Source organism: Hemibagrus wyckioides, linkage group LG05 (genome assembly GCF_019097595.1).
Source record: "Hemibagrus wyckioides isolate EC202008001 linkage group LG05, SWU_Hwy_1.0, whole genome shotgun sequence".
NCBI classification, from domain to species: Eukaryota; Metazoa; Chordata; class Actinopteri; order Siluriformes; family Bagridae; genus Hemibagrus; species Hemibagrus wyckioides.
Window position 1 is genome coordinate 24,584,685 of NC_080714.1, and position 18,842 is coordinate 24,603,526.

General features: G+C 42.5%; 1 protein-coding gene across 3 annotated transcripts in view; it reads right to left on the reverse strand.

Moving 5' to 3' along the window:
- Positions 1-1,279: 1,279 nt before the first annotated feature.
- The window catches only part of gripap1 (GRIP1 associated protein 1), a 58,847-nt gene continuing 41,284 nt past the window's right edge, over positions 1,280-18,842 (reverse strand). For all 3 annotated transcript variants that reach the window (XM_058389410.1, XM_058389409.1, XM_058389411.1), the window contains 2 exons: positions 10,714-10,880; positions 1,280-3,894 (listed from right to left, as the gene is read on the reverse strand). In XM_058389410.1, coding sequence (XP_058245393.1) covers positions 3,814-3,894; positions 10,714-10,880 — 248 coding nt within the window. In that variant the 3' untranslated portion in view covers positions 1,280-3,813. The remainder of the gene's footprint in view (positions 3,895-10,713; positions 10,881-18,842) is intronic.

Below are 18,842 nucleotides of genomic sequence, written 5' to 3' on the forward strand. Positions count from 1 at the left end.
TATGGGCTGATTGCTCAGAAACTTTCAAAGTGAACCCTGTGAGCTAATAAGAAAATTGACTCTAATTGGAAACAATTCCTCTGTCGTCAAGTCCAAGACCAGGACTAGCCCAAGACTCATGGAGTCTTTATTTCAACCAGTTGTAATAATTCGGCTGTTTTCTGGAAGAAGGCATTGCTTCGTATCAGATTTTATGCATGTGAAGAGATATATTTAGGCTTTTTTTTTTTTTAAAAAAAGAGCACATACTTTTTGAACCTTAAATATAAAACACTGCTGAATCTAATTCTGGTCTGACCGGGACGGTAGAGTTTGTGTTATTGGAGGCAGTTCGCTAATGAATCGTAAAATTTGAAAAACCAAATCGGGGGAAAAGAGAAAATGGGGCGATGGGATCCACAGTTTAATTTGTTTACATAGTTAATGTATGTAACTGGAGGCTTTTCCAATGAGTAAGTTGGAGAAAACAAAGAGAAAAAAAGAGAGAGAGAGAAAGAGACAGACACACAGAGAAAGATATAGATACAGAGAGAGAGAGAGAGAGAGAGAGAGACTGAGAGAGAGACAGAGAAAGATAGAGAGAGAGAGGCAGAGAAAGATAGAGAGAGAGACAGACAGCGAGAGACAAAGAAAGATAGAGATACAGAGAGAGAGAGAGAGAGAGAGAGAGACAGAAAGAGTGAGACAGGAAAGAGACAGAGAGAGAGAGAGAGACAGAGAAGCTCAGTGAATAGAACACTGGACTATGAAGTGACAGGTTCTGTGTTTAAATCTCTGTATGAGTGTGTTAGATGCTGGAGAGAGAGAGAGAGAGAGAGAGAGAGAGAGAGAGAGAGAGAGAGAGAGAGAGAGAGAGAGAGAGAGAGAGAGAGAGACAGAGAGACAGAGAGAAAGTACGAGGGAGAGAGAGAGAGAGAGAAAGAGAGAGACAGAGAGAAAGTGCGAGGGAGAGAGAGACATAGAGAAAGAGAGACAGACAGAGAGAGAAAGTGCAAGGGGGAGAGAGAGAGAGAGAGAGAGAGAGAGAATTTGTGTATTCTTGTGTAACTCTTTCCGGGTTTTTCCAATAGCCATGGATGGTGTACACCAGTATTTATTGTGTGTGTGTGTGTGTGTGTGTAAAATACACACTGTAATCAGTAGCACTTCTGTTCTATTAAACATCACAAGGCGACACATTTCTAATTACAGCTGCTTCATCCCCGCTACCATAAACGACTCGGGGCTCAGTCTTACACGGGAAACAATCATCAGGGAATAAAACGTGCGGGGAGAAAAATTTCGTTTGCGGCCATTCTTTATTAAACGCTGCAAGACGTCAAGAAATCAGGCTCTTCACCGAACATGACAGCTGACAAACATGGATGAATAAATAACACGAAGGTCTGAGGGGGAAATTCTGACTGAGTAACTGCTTCTGCTTCAGGTTCCTAATTAGCAGTGATGTGGCTGTTGAGCTGAATGGGACAGATATTCATCATAAAAAAATGGAAAAGTCCGAGAAAAATCTGAAGCACTTTTCATTAAGATAATGCAAATAATAATAATAATAATAATAATAATAATAATAATAATAATATTATTAAATCAGTATGTTCAAGGTGAAGGTCCTCGCAGCGACCGTTGCTGGTCATTTCACCGTTCACCGTAAAAAACGTTTTCACGTAGTGTCCGAGGAAGAAATTTAAAACATTACACAACATGCAAATGTATATAAACAATAACAAATCAAATGAAGGAATAAAAGTAAATTACGCCTGCCATTTTTTTTTAGTTTTTACAAGCACCCCATATTAAATACATTAGATATTAGTGATTGCTTGACCAACCGAGTGAATAAATCCATCTCAGGCATACAGTAACACTACCAGATTTACCGCAAAGAAACGACACACACCATATCTCCACTTTATTCACTAGAAAGTCATAGGAATGCTCTCGTGCTTTCCGTCTTAATCTCCGTCTATCGCATCTGTAACACAGAGTCTGAGGAAAGAAAACGATCGGTTTACTGAAATCTCACTCGTACAGGAAGTCAGAGAGCGTTGGAACTGTTCGATCAGTGCGTTTAGAAATGAAATATAAAAGTCTGAGTAAGTTGATCTTTATTCGGAAATAGAAAACAATCGCTTCAGTGACCGACTGTTTACTGAGAAGCAAGGACGTAAATCTTGGGGGGGAGAAACCTACAGCTTGGTTAAGACTTTCTCATGTTTGCTTCTTCCCAATTAAGACCGAGGATTGTAATGAAGTTTTCACAATATCATTGTGTATTTTGAAATGTCTATTGATTGAGCACAACAGCTGGACTGTGACAGGACAGTGGACAAATCTCTAGGCTGGGCAAAGCAGCTCTGCATTCACAGTAGCCAAGCAGCTTCAGTCTTACTTACTTATTTATTTATTTATTAATTAATTAATTACTCATCCAAAAATCGTGCTGATGTTCATTTGAAACGTTTGTATAAGCGGATCACACCCCGATCGCTTCATTTAAGCCCTCGATGCGGTCACTCTATTCTCCTGCTCACAGTCACAGGTGTAAGTGGATCAGCTTTAAGTGGCTATTGAGAATTACATTTGGATTTAAATATACTGATTCTATCATTTACGTCACACGCACGTTTTCATTTGCCCCGACGCTCTCGGGCTAGTTCACTGGATCTCCAGGTCAGTATGAGAAGCGAGTGAGTTTTGAGTAAACGGGTGACGTTTCCGTTCAGTGCCACAGACGCGGTGGACGGAGATCAAGCCGAAACGTTCGGGAGTTTTCCTTTCCTTGCCCCAAGAGGAACGACCTCGTAGCGTTTTGGTCGTTGTATCGGTGATTAAGAAAAGAGTTCACAAGGTTTATACAGAATGAGGAAAGGACACTGGTTACTGAAGACCATGTGCAAAGCTTTTAGACACACAGCAAGACACGGATGTTTACAGGAGAGGATCTCCGTCTGAATTATATATAATCGTATTGAGCTCGGCTCGAGCTGTAGTGTCCGAATAACCGTCTCCATCTTCGCCTCTTCTTTACTATTCAAAAGCTTTGATATGTTTAAGTGGAATGACACGAGACGACTCTCTCTGCTAGACTAAGGAATACGGCTGAAACGACAAAGCAGGCGGTCGAGGCAGAGAAGCAGAGAGGCGGTCGGTTAACGAGGGGAGGCTGTGGGGCTCTGGGGTCGATTTACTTCATAGCAGCGCCCCGAGCTGACGTGCAAAACGCTCTGACAATTATCAGCCCAATTACGTGCGTCTCCGAAAACACTTTAATTTGTTGCCGTAATGAACAGCAGACATAATGAACCTAGCCGACATTAACGAGCAGCACGACTCTCCTCGCGACACTCGCGTCTTACCAGCTATTACTATACATCCTATAATTGTCTGGAACTAATATATTACTAATTTTATTGTTCCTATTTTCATATTTACACACGTGACACAACGAGGAAACAGGAGCTCCTCAGAACAGACAATCACATGGGGTATGAGGAGGAGGAGGAGGTTTGGGATGAAGCCCGGTTCGGCACAGTTCGTGGACGCAAAGCATTCTGGGTCAGCAAGGAAGATACCGTCCCGCTCTTTGTAGCGTCAGAGACAAAAATAAAACGACACGCAAAGTGTTAGAGTGTTAAGTACATTCAGCAGTTGAGGACTCGCAAGGGATCACGCGCTCGTTCCTCCTCTGTGTGGACGTGAGGTTCGATCCAGTCCGTGTGGTATGAAGGTGCAGCATCTCTCTGTAGCCTTGGCCTGTCAGACTGAGAGGCGCGGCATGTTCTTTTTTTTTTGTGTGTGTGTGTTTTATTTATGTTAGCCCGTGGCCTTGGGATCCTGTGCAGGATCGGTGCCTTTACTCAAACGCACAATCTCCTGAGATAACATCTCCAGATCCTGCAAGAAGACAGAAAACAGAAAACGATGAATAGACAGGAACATACAGAACATGCTGGATCATACAGGAACACCTGAGTGCATTATTAAAAACTCCTGTCCATGTTTAAAAAGATAAATGGTGCTGCTCTGAGCAATCAGTTTTTCTCATTTAACTTTTTTAACCCTAACGACCCAATTAAACTTTAAAATGTCAATAAAACTTGTTTTGAAGTTCATTATGTTCGCCCTATACTGAATAATAAACTGTATGCTGTGACAGATTCCCAAAAACATGTCAAGAGGTAATCTCAGCCTCAGACGTCACACCCCACCCACGAACTGTTGGCTGGCCCTCTGATGCATAAGGCACACAAAAATAGGAAACACTTCAGGAGTTTCAAAGTCGTCACCTGAGTGTTTGGATTCTCCAGGATTTCCGGGAGACGTGTGCGTCACGTTTTTGAACGGTCCGTGTGGAAATAAAGCCGTTTGACGCTCTATTCCTCTCACATTAGATGGAAGCCGGTGTGTTAACGGCTGTGACAGTGAGCGCTTATGAAAATCAGTTAAACGCTGGATTTTCCAAATGATGTGAGGTTCACCATATATACTCATGAACTGGTACGAATTTCTTAAATGGTTGCACACCAGTTAGCTTTTGTAACATCATTAACTTGACTTTTACTTTGGGGATGTGGCAGCTTAGAGGTTAAGGTGTTGGACTACTGATCAGAAAGTTGTGAGTTTAAATCCACCAAGCTGCCACTGCTGGGCCCCTGAGCAAGGCCCTTAACCCCCAGTTGCATAAAATGAAATAAGTTGCTCTGAATAAAAGCTGCCAAAATGCCATAAATGTACATTTCCACGCCGTTGAACAAAAACTGTGATCTGTGGGTGACCCTTGGCCAATAAATCTGCTCTGGAATCCAGACCTTGTACCTTCAGTCTGAAGCTCTGGCTACGTGAGACTACTCAAGAAGAGACAGAAACATTTAGACATCTGGATTCTATGCATGTTCATATTAGAAATGATCCCAAATCTATATTAGGCCCACCTAACATCCCTCATCAAACCAATTCTTTTGTAATTGCCTGCCTGTTCTTGATGTTCATCTGTTTAACTGAATGTGATGCATTTTAGCCAGGCCATGTTTTCGGAGTTGGGATGAAACCGGAGAATCTGGAGGAACCCACACAGACACAGGGAGAACATGCGCAAGGAGGGTAACCCTAGCTCGGAATCGAACCGAGGATTAGGTTAGGATTGGCCGCCCCTGCACTGTAATATGCTGAGTAGTGTGATATCTCCTAACTGTTTGTTGCTACTTGCTTACTCACCACAAAGCAACAGAGAAAGGCAAGAGCAGAAGGATGTAAGAAACAGGACCTATTCTCACTCTCACCCTTACCTGGTCAGGCTTCAGCTGAAATCTCAAAACACCATGAGGTATAGTGCCACCTGCCACGAGTTCACCCTACAGCCATCAAATATTAAGTAGACCTGTTTGTTCCTGGGTTGGAGGACTTCAGCTGCAACCAATATGCATGAGGACCGAGCTTCTGGGTTACTCAAAGCAAAAGGAAAAGGAACACAACCGCACTCTGGGTGAACTCAGCAGGTGGTGGCCATTTTGTACTGGACGTGAATCGTAATGGTAGTGGCCTCCGGAAAGCAACGTGACGCGAGAGCAAAGATGACAGAGGAAGAGTGAGGAAAGTAAGAGAACTGCAAAACCGCTCATGCGAGAGACAAAATGAGCATAAAAAGCAGTGACAGGGAAGGAGAAGAATGAAGCTAGAGCTCTCCAGTGGACTATCGATTGATCCATCAGCTGCAGCTTTCCCTCCACTGCGATCGTTGCTGGTTCCCTTAACAAGCTCGACCTCTTCTCTCGCTACACACTGAGCATATACTGAACAGCAGCCAACACACTCCTCCTCACATCAACTGCAATTTCTCCTGTACCTCTAAGATATAACCAGAGATCGCCTGCAGCAAGTGGGTTTTTACATATACGCTCGCCAGCCATTTTAATAGGAACACCTGCATACCTGTTTATTCATGGAATTATCCAATCAGCTAACAAGTAGACAGGAGTACAATACATAAAGGTCATGGGCTTTAGTTAATGTTCACATTAATGATCTCCTGGCCACCAGAATATCACGTCCTGATGAGAGACGTTAAAGGAGAACAGCCAGACTGGTTCGAGTTGGCAGGAAGGTTCTGATAACTCGAATAACCATTGTGTACAAACGCGGTGAACAGAAAAGTATCTCAGATGAGTTTCAACAAGCAAAGACCACATGGAGTTTCACTCGTCAGCCAGGAACAGGAATCCGAGGCTACAGTGGGCACTGAAACTGGGGCTGGACAGGATATAGGACGGATTGGGAAAAACCCCCCTCAGTGATGACGCTCATAGTGATTGCGTAACAGTGCAGTCATGCTGCTCTGTGTCTAAACACTACAGAACATCAGTGTAAAACTTTTACCCAAGTGCACCACCCCTCCTCCTTCTCTTCCTCGTGGTTTCCTCTTGTGAAGGTTAAAGTAGGACGTTTGTGTAACCTACGACTCCCTCAGGGCTCCCATAACACCGTCATGCCGCTCAAGCCAAGGATCCAGACCGTCTCTGAGCCTCTCGTCACCAAAAACACCCTCTCACTCTGGATATACTCTGACCTATTCCTGGCCACATTCTCTGACGCATATCCCGGGGTTTCACAAAATGTCACTTAGAGTATCCCAGTAGAGGCTTTTGCAGCGTTTGATTTTAATCAGCTCTGCGAGATCAGTTTAAAGGATCAACCAAACGCACTGACAATGCCTCGGTGATGCAGCGTGGCTTTAACCTTTTTGATCCAAGTAAAATAAATATACTAGATTTGTCAATATCATGTAGCTCGATGCACAAAGTGAAAGCATATATTATAGAATACAAAACATATTCAGTCGGGTTTAGATTGATTGTTCAAGATGGATAGAAATGTTGTGAAATATGTCTTTGCGGTCAGACTTTTAATTAATAAATTTATGCTAAACTTTTATGCCCTGTTATGATCAAGCAAAATCAAGTCTCCATAGTTTATCCCTATGACAAAATGATTTTCTCTTAACAGCTGCCCTGAAATCCTTTAGTAATACCACCCCCCCAACACACACACGCGCACACACACACACACACACACGCTCAAAGACCACTGGTTTCATATTTGACCTAAACATTCGAGTCGTACGGCACTGTGGCGGTCCAGGGTCAGGCATAGATTTAGCTCCGCCCCCCTGTACTCGTGTTTCTGCAGTGAGATCTATTTTCCCAATCACCAGATTTGCTGCATGACCCGAAAAGCACTGAGGTTGGAAAACAGCCTTCACACTTGATCAAATACCCCACACTCTTTGTTTAAAACTTGATAAACCCTCCACCACCATATGTGCCACTATGTCACCTTCTCCTTTTTTCTGGAAAACGTCTTCCGAGTGCACGACTTTATCTTCTCTTTCACTTTTCATTCTCTTTCTCAGGCATAAGGATCCAAATTTGCATAAAACAGTATGGAAAGAATAACACTCATCTCTTATTTTTAGGTGCCTCTTCAAGCTCAACCTGTCTGAAACAAAGCAGACGATCCTCTCGTGCTGCAGCAGCTGGATGATTTTTCGATTCTCAGAGAAGGTGCAAATGTCGAGATCTGGGGTACTGCATGGATCAGGAGTGTTCAAACTGACCTCAATAGATCCATCACATGAAGTTAGAAACCGTGTTCTAACTTAAAATCGTCTTGTGGAACATAATTGAGTTGAATTAAAAAAATTCGATGCTCCATGAACTCAATGCTATAAGGCTACTGACAAAATGTGCTAAATAATCACGAAAATACCCTGACCAGGCATAACATTATGACCACCCGCCTAATAACGTGTTGGTCGCCCTTTTGCTGCAGCCCTGACCCGTCATGCACTGTGTATTCTGACACCTTTCTATCAGAACCAGCATTAACTACTTCAGCAATCTGAGCTCGTCTGTTGGATCGGATCACACGGGCCAACCTTTGTTCCCCACGTGCATCAATGAGCCTCGGTAGCCCATGACCCTGTCACCGGTTCACCACTGTTCCTTCCTTGGACCACTTTTGACAGATACTGACCACTGCACACCGGGAACCCACCACAAGAGCTGCAGTTTTGGAGACGCTCTGATCCAGGGGTCTAGCCATCACAATTCGGCCCTTCGTCAAACTCGCTCAAATCCTTACGCTTGTCCATTTTTCCTGCTTCTAACACATCAACTTTGAGGAGAAAATGTTCACTTGCTGCCTAATATATCCCACCCACTAACAGGTGCCATGATGAGGAGATACTCAGTGTTATTCACTTCACCTCTCACTGCTCAGAATGTCATGCCTGATGGGTGTATAATTGCAATTAAGTTAACTTCAGGACCAGGTTAAACGCCGACAAATGAACAGGATCAAGATGGGAGAGCTCAGCTAAGCCTTCGGACTAAGCGTAAAGTGGCTCGTTTGCTAAAATGAGTTTGACAGGTAGCGCAGATTTTTCGACGGGGGTCAGAAAAAGGCGAGCGTACTTATCTGTCTCAGCCAGGCTCCTGCCAGGACACATCAACTTTTAAGTGGCTGGAATGCTAACTGCTTTCTTCCTTGCTTCTTTCTTTAAAACCGACTTAAGTGCAGCCTTTTTCTCGCACTTGAAACCTAGCGCTCGTTAAAAGCGATCCGACGGAACCGCTCGAGACCAGTCGATACTCTTCGTAGCGATGTCAACGACTTGTTGCGTAAGCAGCGCTGCCATTTATTTATAGGCTTCAAATCCGATTCATTTCTGTACACAGCTCTCAGAATGTTGCGCTTGGTTTAAACATCCGTATTTATATTCCCACACTGGGTGCGCTCCACACCTCCACAGTCATTATAAATACATCTAAATCCATAGCGATACATATGACCACGGGTTACGTAAAAAGAACTTTGCATGTTACGTCTGTTGTATTGAAACGCCATCGTTTCGAAGAGGAACAAAGAAAAAAACAAAAAAAACAAACGCTAGCAGGATGTTAACTGGTGAATCAGAGTGAATTCTCTGGAAACGTGGACGGTGATATGAGAGGTTAATTGTCATTAGTTGATCTGTGAGATGGTGTAATCCCATCAAATGCATCGCCCAACTGAGCGCCCGGGGTAGCGTTTCTATTCCTGCACCACTAACCGCTTCATCGTTAAAAAATAACCACCCACCTTTTGGCTCTCGATGAATAAGCTCCCTTCGGTGGAGTCTCAGAGCGTCGTGACAGCAAACCGCCTCCACACACACACACACACACACACACACACACTGCCTAGCACCCTGTCAGAACTAGCTCTGCACACAATCCTCCAGCATCATGCTGATAGTTTATGCAGCTTATTAGACAAGCAGGAAATCTCATGAGTCATGTTTGCTAAGATTCAGATCTACCTGGATTTGGATCTGGAAACAACAACAATAATTATTATTATTATTAATCACCTTGTGATGGGAAGGTTTTCTGAGCAGGTCATTCCTAAGATGGCTGCCTGTACCATTTGAAATAAAAAGTAAAAATCACCCCAGATATATAGAATTTCTCCTCTCTCACTTAGACTGCCCCAAATTACCAGCAGCTCTCTGTATAAACCGAACCAGATGGAAAACATATTATTATTATTATTATTATTATTATTATTATTATTATTACATGACATGTTGCATATTGCATGACATCATGCTACATGCTACAGGTGTCAGTGCTTTAACAGATTCACTGTTAATCAAATGAATAAAATGCTGTGCTCCTTTTCCCTTTTTGTGAACACAATGATACTGTTGCAGTGAGAGAAAAAGAATTCAAGTGAATTTACCACAAAAGATCCGTGTGCAAAGCAACAGTGTGAGAAAGAATAGCAGTAGAGAAAAAATAATAAATAAACCTCGTCCACTTATATTCTATCGGCTCATGAATTCACAGATCAACATGAATCCACATAACATCTTTCACCTCCTGGGTGTTTCTCACTTAGTGTGCAGATTTTATTTTAACTTAAAACAGCAGAAAAGATTTTAATTGTCTCCTGAGGTCAAAATTGGTACGATAAAACCCACAGTAGTTACAGTAAACTACAGTGAAATCTCGGCATATGAATGCCCTCGCTTTTGAATCTTCGGATTTGATTTTGCAAGAAATTTGCATCGGCATATGAAACATTTTTGGCATGCGTGCGAACCGAACTGAACCGAACACTGGCTAAGTTCGTCTGAGAGCCACTCAAAACTTGTTAGCGTCAATGGAAAGCCAAGCAAAGCCAACCAGAGCGAGTTTAGGTTTAGATTTTATTACATTTTTTTCAGTCAGTAAAAGCTGTTTGGAAAGAGTCAACCCACGATACCAGCATTGCCTTCGGCATGCGTTCAAAAGCTAGATGATTTTTCGGGAGTTTTTTTGTTGACGGGTTGGTGGTGTGGGTGATCTGTTCTATTTTTAGCCCAAGCTTGGTGGCACGACTTCCTGTAAGGAGTGTTGACATGGAATGCTTGGCTTGGGTCAGTTCTTTGTAAGCAGCCATATAGTTTACATACGCTGAGTATTGGGAACATTGCTCATATTTTTGGGTGGCTGGAACGGATTAACTGCATTTACGTTATTTCTTATGGAACATTCGTTTCCCAATACAAAATTCCTCCTTAAGAACTCGCCTCTAGAACGGATTAAATTCATATGTCGAGGTTGCACTGTGATCTGCAGATCTTGTATGATGTGATACATACTGCATTACGTATAATAACTCCTCTCAGCATACCTTCTGTAGATGCATGTTTTTGGTGAGTTGTTCCTCCAGCATGTTCTGCAGCTTCTTGTTCATCTCCCGCAGGTTCTCGTCTCCAGGCTTGACCAGATCCCGGAGCACCGAACTCAGACCACCTCTCTCTCCTTGGTGAGCGCCGTGAGATGCGGCTCCCCCTCCGTCTGCGAGGCAGGAAAACAGATTGAAACGTGTGAGCGATAAAACAAGGGTGATGTCTGAATCACGGCCGCCGTGTGACATGTGGTCATTTATCACATCGGAGGTTTTCGTATAGAGTTAGGCTGTGATGAGATCATTTAAAAATATTGTAAATAAATATGCTTCACATATCATGATAACCATTCAGAATCCTGTTGCAATTGTTTACTGTCTATAGCTATTTGTTTACCCCGTAGATTTACCAGCAGTTTGTTAGTAAGCCTATATTGATGCGTATTGAGTATGGTAGGAATGTATTGCAGAAAAAGGATTGTGATATGATGATATCGTCAACCTCTAATGTGTATAAATAAATCAAAACCTCAGTATCATGACACATAATGTGTACCTGAAAAGTAAGCTATTTATCTTAAGTATTGTGATATATTTATGCCGTATTGCACACCCCTACAACAAGCGCAGCCACAAGGAATGCAAAGCATTAGATCTTTCATTAGCCCACATTAGAATTATCATTGGGTACATCAAGAACATTTATCAAAGATAAAGAACGTTTACGCCATTAGAAAAATGAACAGCGAATACACTGGCGCACACTTTTAGATAAGACTCGTTAAAGCCATTAGGCTCTGCAGATGTGACATGTGGGATCTATTCAATAAGCGAGACAGCGTCAGATGTGTTTACACCAGACGAGTCGTCTGGAAACTTCTGGAAAATGAAGAACGTTCAGTGTCAATGTCAGTACAAAAAAAAAAAAAACAACAAAAAAAAACAATGAGTCTGCTGTAGAAAGCTTGCCGGTATCACAAACATTTTTTGCTGTGGTATAAACAAAATGCAGTAATGGGATAAAGAGATAGGATAAAGTGCTAGGAAAGCAAGGGAAGTATTTTCGAATGCAGCAGACTCTGTGAAACCTTACATGGTAAAACTATCAGCGTTTCGTGTAATCTAAATAATCAAACAATGCACGAAGCCATATTTGGACAACGTCTACTTCAGTGGGAAACCTGTACATTTGACAGGGACGTGCTGTTCGAGGCAAATCTAAGACTCAAGCGTGTTTTATTCTTCGTATACCACAGCAAGGACTTCCCGTGTGGAATATCTAAAGACGCCGGAGAGATGTAGAATATCAAACGTAACTAGCAGAAAATGAACAGATATCATCTGTCCTCTAAAATGGCTACGCTGCAGCTCTCCCACTCCTGCACCTGCGCTCCTCGAGAGGTATGTAAAACGATGCTTACAAAGCAAACTCTGAAATAAACCCAATTAATTCTGACGCACAAATTGCTTTCTTAATGTGCATCATTTTGCAGAGAGCAGCAATCAAAAATAAACAAGACTAAAGATGATCCTGCGAGTGATTCCTCCGGCAGGCCCATTAATATACATAGTCCATTAGTCTCCGATATGAGAACGGAGGGAGAGCCGGGAAAGATTGAACTGTTATTCCGTTCACCTCCGACGTTCTGAAACTAGACGGCCTATTATCTATCAGTCGCTGCGATAACTGGGCGTCTATTACAAGGGGTAGGAAGAGGCCTGGAAATGCTAGACAAATTTGATCAGCAACATCTGGAAAATTTAGACAGTAGGAAATTAAAGTAAACAAAGTAGAACAGCAAGACTAAAAGAAATGGAAAGTAGAGACTTGAAAGATAACATAACGTTCCAGGGAAGTACAGATACTTCATTTGAACCAATTTTCCAGTGGAGTTTTACTGGAGAGCGTGACGAGCTCCGAAGCTCCTGCCATGCGTGTCAAGGGCAAAAGTTATCAGTTCGATCGGCCTGCGTCCATCTCCAGTATCACTCCACCTGGGAGAGTGGAGAATTTCAAGTCGAGTTAGCATCTCCCGAGGCAAATAAACTCCTAATCAAATAAATATCTGCGTCACGTCGCACAATCTGGCCATATCCGCAAGCATCGTCTCATAGTGTTTCAGTCATGGGAATTTTACTCTTCCAGTTGACATATTCTGAGCCGGGCTTCTGGCTTCAGTGCACAATATAAACTTTGGATAAAATTACATTGGAAATGAATAAACAGCGATTTGACAAAGCTGACAAGACAGAATGTGATCCATATATATACTTTTCTTCCAACTGCTGAATCCTATTAAAGTTGCAGAGAATCTAAATTGTGTATATATACAGTGGAGCAGGAGTTGGGCCTTGTAAACAGCTACATGAACGCAAATGTTCATCAGAACCTGCTTCGGCAACATACGGTTCCTTCCCTGTGAGCAGTTTTCATGCAAGACCGTCTCCTACTGCATGGGTAATGGGTAAAGCAGTTCCTTGAAGGAAAGAACATCAACATAATGAAATGACCAGTCCAGAGTCCTGACCTAAACCCGACTGAGAACCTCTCAGGCAACAAAGTTATTGCTAAGAAACTCACCAAACTGTGGAAGAGACAGGAAGAAGAATGAACAAAGATCACACAGAAACTGGTGATGTCATTTAAAACAAGGGCCTCTACACTTCCTACTCATTTGTGATGACTATAACCCTCAAATATTTTGTTCTTCTTTTGGGCTACAATGGATGCTGTTCTCTAATGTCGATCACTGTATATTCCAGAACATAAAGCTTTTTGTTGGTTATTTTGTAAAACATGCTAGAAGTGATATACCCACAGCTAATATTACTTAAATCACTTGGCAAAAATACAGATACAATAATACAATAAGATACAAATCATATACAAACCCTCACCCTATTATATTACTATAACATTTAGAGCAACAAAGACTAGTAGCTATTCATACACTATATTGCCAAAAGTTTTGGAACACCCCTTCCCTTAAGTCCGGTGAAAGGAACTCTTAATGCTTCAGCATACCAAGACATTTTGGACAATTATATGCTCCCAACTTTGTGGGAACAGTTTGGGGATGGCCCCTTCCTGTTCCAACATGACTGTACACCAGTGTACAAAGCAAGGTCCATAAAGACATGGATGAGTGAGTTTGGTGTTGGAGGAACCTGACTGGCCTTTACAGAGTCCTGACCTGAACCTGATAGAACACTCTGGGGATGAATTAGAGTGGAAACTGTGAGCCAGGCCTTCTCGTCCAACATCAGTGCCTGACCTCACAAATGCAATTCTAGAGGAATGGTCAAAAATTCCCATAAACACACTCCTAAACCTTGTGAAAAGCCTGAGTTGAAGCTGATACAGCTGCAAAGGACGGGCCAACTCCATATTACATTGATGTGCATGTAAAGGCAGACGTCCCAAAACTTTTGGCAATATAGTGTATCTGTGTGAGTAAAGGATCCCAGGTTCTGCGAGAAGTTGATATCAGCAAACAAATAATCTTTTGCTACAGTTAATTCAGATACAAATACACAAAATGACAGCATGCCCAGGAGGACGTGATACACTGCTGTCTGATGAAGAACATGTACGTCAAGTGTACTAGGTCAGTCACCTAGCAGTATAAATGAGAAGCATTAACAATAACAATAAAACGGATGCAGTCAGTTTCCTGTTTGATGCGCAAAATGGCATATGTGAAAAGGAAACGCGATCATCAAATCATTACTAATTGCTAATGCAGCGTATACTCAGAGTCAAGCTGGATCTCTTGTTGTGCTGCTTCTCTATGACACACAGCACTAAAAAGCCACAAATGCATCGCTTCCCGTGGGCAATTTTTCACAATCTCATGCCCATTTGAGTGCTGTTTTTGTGCTCATTTGAGTGCTGTTTTTGTGCTCAAATGGATATAATTCCACACAGATGTGTATCAGACTTGCATGGAAGCTTGAGGATGTATTGGTACTCTCTCGTAATTGTGAATCTGAATTAGGGCCACAGTAGCTGTAGTAAGGGAAAATCATTGTTATTCGAGACATTAACCCCAGTGTGGAGGAGTTTTTGTCTTTGATTATGTGGAAGCTACATGTTGGAAGTTACATTTAATGACTGTTTTTTTTTTTTTCTCAATCACACTCCCTCCACTATGTTAATCAATGAGGTCTTTCTTAGTTCCCTAAGCTTTATATCTGATCATCCTTGCTGACCTACATGAGTATAAACCACTTAATCCCTCCAACATGAGTAAAAACCGCCCAGTCAGAGCAACGAGTAAAAACCGCCCAGTCTCACCAACATGAGTAAAAACTGCCCAGTCAGAGCAACGAGTAAAAACCGCCCAGTCTCACCAACATGAGTAAAAACTGCCCAGTCTCTCCAACATGAGTAAAAACCGCCCAGTCAGAGCAACGAGTAAAAACCGCCCAGTCTCACCAACATGAGTAAAAACTGCCCAGTCTCACCAACATGAGTAAAAACCACCCAGTCTCTCCAACATGAGTAAAAACTGCCCAGTCTCTCCAACATGAGTAAAAACTGCCCAGTCTCTCCAACATGAGTAAAAACCGCCCAGTCTCTCCAACATGAGTAAAAACCACCCAGTCTCTCCAACATGAGTAAAAACCACCCAGTCTCTCCAACATGAGTAAAAACTGCCCAGTTCCACCAACATAAGAAAAAACCACCCAGTCTCTCCAACATGAGTAAAAACTGCCCAGTCTCTCCAACATGAGTAAAAACTGCCCAGTTCCACCAACATAAGAAAAAACCACCCAGTCTCTCCAACATGAGTAAAAACTGCCCAGTCTCTCCAACATGAGTAAAAACTGCCCAGTCTCTCCAACATGAGTAAAAACTGCCCAGTTCCACCAACATAAGAAAAAACCACCCAGTCTCTCCAACATGAGTAAAAACTGCCCAGTCTCTCCAACATGAGTAAAAACTGCCCAGTTCCACCAACATAAGAAAAAACCACCCAGTCTCTCCAACATGAGTAAAAACTGCCCAGTTCCACCAACATAAGAAAAAACCACCCAGTCTCTCCAACATGAGTAAAATCTGTCCACTCCCACAAACACGAGTAAAACCCGCCCAGTCCCACCAACATGAATAAAATCTGTCCACTCCTACCAACGAGTAATAACCGCCCACTTCCTCCAACAAGAGAGTAAAAACTGCCTAATGCTGCATATGAGGGTTAAAAACTGCCCCTGAATGTAAAAACCATGCACTCCCATCCACGAGACTAAAAACCTCCCACTCCTGCCCACAAGAGTATAAACCACCCACTCCTGCCCACACAAAAATAAAAAACCCTCACTCCCCTCTACATGAGAGTAAAAAGCGCCCACTCCTACCCACAACCGAATAAAAAAATGATATTGTTCTGATGCACACCTCTACCACACAAGATTTTTCACTTGGGTAAAAAAAAAAAAAAAAAAGGTGACCAAACACCAAACAATTCTCTCTCACACTCTGGAATGGGAAGGGATTACTCCGCTCTATGAGACTACTGACAGAGGGGGTAAAATATCTGAGGAGTGTGGACACAGATTCCGTGTCATAAAATCTAAGTATAGATAACACAGCATCAGGGATTTTATAAATAGCCTAGAAGATGAAAATGAGACGCTCTCACATGCCAGGCTTTGTTGTGATTTATTACAATTTAGAGGAGCTCTATTTGTTCAGTCACAGTTTTATTGAATCGAATCTCAGTATATAACAACTTCAGACGGTGTCATGATGATTTCCTGGACTGAAGCCAGTCAGTTTTAATAAAGACGTTGTCGCTGTGTCTGCACTTACACTACATGCTTTATTGCATCAAAAAGACATCAATAAAACCCGGAAGTGCGGACACATTCGCAAAAGTTTTATTTCCTGTCTCGGGAATCAAAAATCTTTTTTTTTGTCTGTAGTGATGGCTGAGAATGATGTTTCATGATGAACGATGGTCATTTCTGCCACTGAATAAATGTACAAAGTAAGTTGATTCATTATTGGATAAATTAAAGACACATGTCCCTATACCTTGAAACTGCCAATAGACAAGAACACTGACGTATGGTTTTTAATTAAAGCCGAAGATGAAAGAATCACCACATTGAATACACTTGAACTATGGGTTACGAGGCCCGAAATATCCTTCAACATCCAACCAAGGAAACGATTGCTAGCCTGTGTTAATGACCGCATTGATGGGAAAATGCCAGAGCTGCCTGTAACTAGTATTTCTTCCATATTGATCAGCAACATTAATTCTAATTTGCTGCGGCATAGAGGCAGAGCTCTACTGAGATGCTTTGATGAATCCACAAAGCAGAATTACAGAGAGGACTCCTTGCTCTAATGGGTGGAAAATGCTGCTGGGATGGTTTTCAGAGCGTGGAGCAGAGCCAGGACCACTTCAGCCTGATGCCCGAGAGGAGAACGTTAACCGGAGAAGTCTGATGAAGGGGGGAGACGCTTAGATCATCGAGGGGGTTCTCGGTTAGCCGTGAAGGGCATCCCCGGCCACAGAGCTGACCGGAGAACAGGACAGGAGAAGAGAGCGTTGATAATGGTTTGAGATGACCTTTGGTTTTGTGCAAATACAGACCAAAAAAAAGGTCCAGAAGTAGCCAAAATCTGATTTGGAACACCACTGTAAGTGCTTCAGAAGCTCCATTCGGACACCTGTGAAGGTTTTCCAGCAGGATGTCTCCCCTGACTCACTGGGGCACCTGCTGCCTCCACACTAACTGCAGCCCTGCAGCCAACTCCCACTGGAGCGAGACAGGTTAAATGGAAAAAGGAGTGGGAGGCAAACAGGCTCTTTTATCTCTGCAACGAGGCTCCTGCCTGCTTGCTGCTATGTGTCATCTGCTGTCATGAACCTGAAACATAGTGTGATGAATTACATGATCTTTTTTTTTCCCTCTGCAGTAAGTCTCTCTGATGATAGCCCTGTATCAAAACACTACTTTCTAACAAGAAAGTCTAGATTCGGATCTGTTTTTCCTCACCAAACCTCAAGCTGGAGAAACCCATTAGGATTAGTTTATGCTTCTCTCTTTGCTGTGAGGTAAGATGCAGAAACCAGATGACAATTTGATCAGAAGTGATTTGAAGCAACTTCGAGTCAATCCTCTGAGATATGTGAAGTTAGGTTACTTCATGCACCAATAAATGTCCACAACAGGACACACAGTGGGTGGGGTGGAGGACCTGCAGACTGCAGCAAGGCTTGTGTTCGCTTGAGAGCTCTGTCTGACTCCTCCTGCAAGGAAGAGCACTTAGAGAGAAAGTGCTTGTCTCTCACACACACACACACAGTCTCGGAACCTTAATGCGAGATTAGCTCTGACCCTTTTGTCCCACACATTTGCAGACACAGCCATCTTAAATTACGCAGGTTTTTTTTTCACAAACTAAAAATCGATGTGCTACAAATCTACATTTTGATTACTGTAAACTGAAGAATGTGGTTCTCCAGTCTAGGTGAAATGAAGCATGTACCAGAGACAGAAATCCCAATACCTGAAGTTATAAGCACATCAAGTTCAGACGTATCGATTATCTTTGCTAAGGAAGAATTGATTATTGTCGCTCTGAATAATTGCTGATTGAAGCTTTCTCTTATCCCATGCTCTTTTATATAACAGCGTTTCAATCCAAAAAGCTATCTCCGGTAACAGCTCTGACTTCACATCCATCATCAGATGCAATATTCACCTGCCAAATAAATCACATTACGAACATTAAACAAAAGCTGTGCTTAAACTAGGCTTCAGCAATGAGTTACGATTATGGGAAGCCTTTGTGTTGATGCTAAAAGACCCAAACAGCTTATAGCTAAGTAGGAAATGTACCAACCCTAAACCTAACCATCAGTCCGAGCTCCTATTGGCCTGGATCACAGGACGTTTTCTGACGTGAAACAAACCTGACTTGCACTGAAACACACAATCCCTAGGATGTTTTGCACTAATGCTTGGCTCACGGGGATGGTGATGGTTTGCTGATGTCTGACCGGAAAGTGGGATTGGTACGTTCCCTGTTTTATGGTGAAACATGCCTTTGAAGCAATGAAACACCATTAAAGGCAAAACCTCAAGCTGGTATTTTGCGTCATTTTATCCCT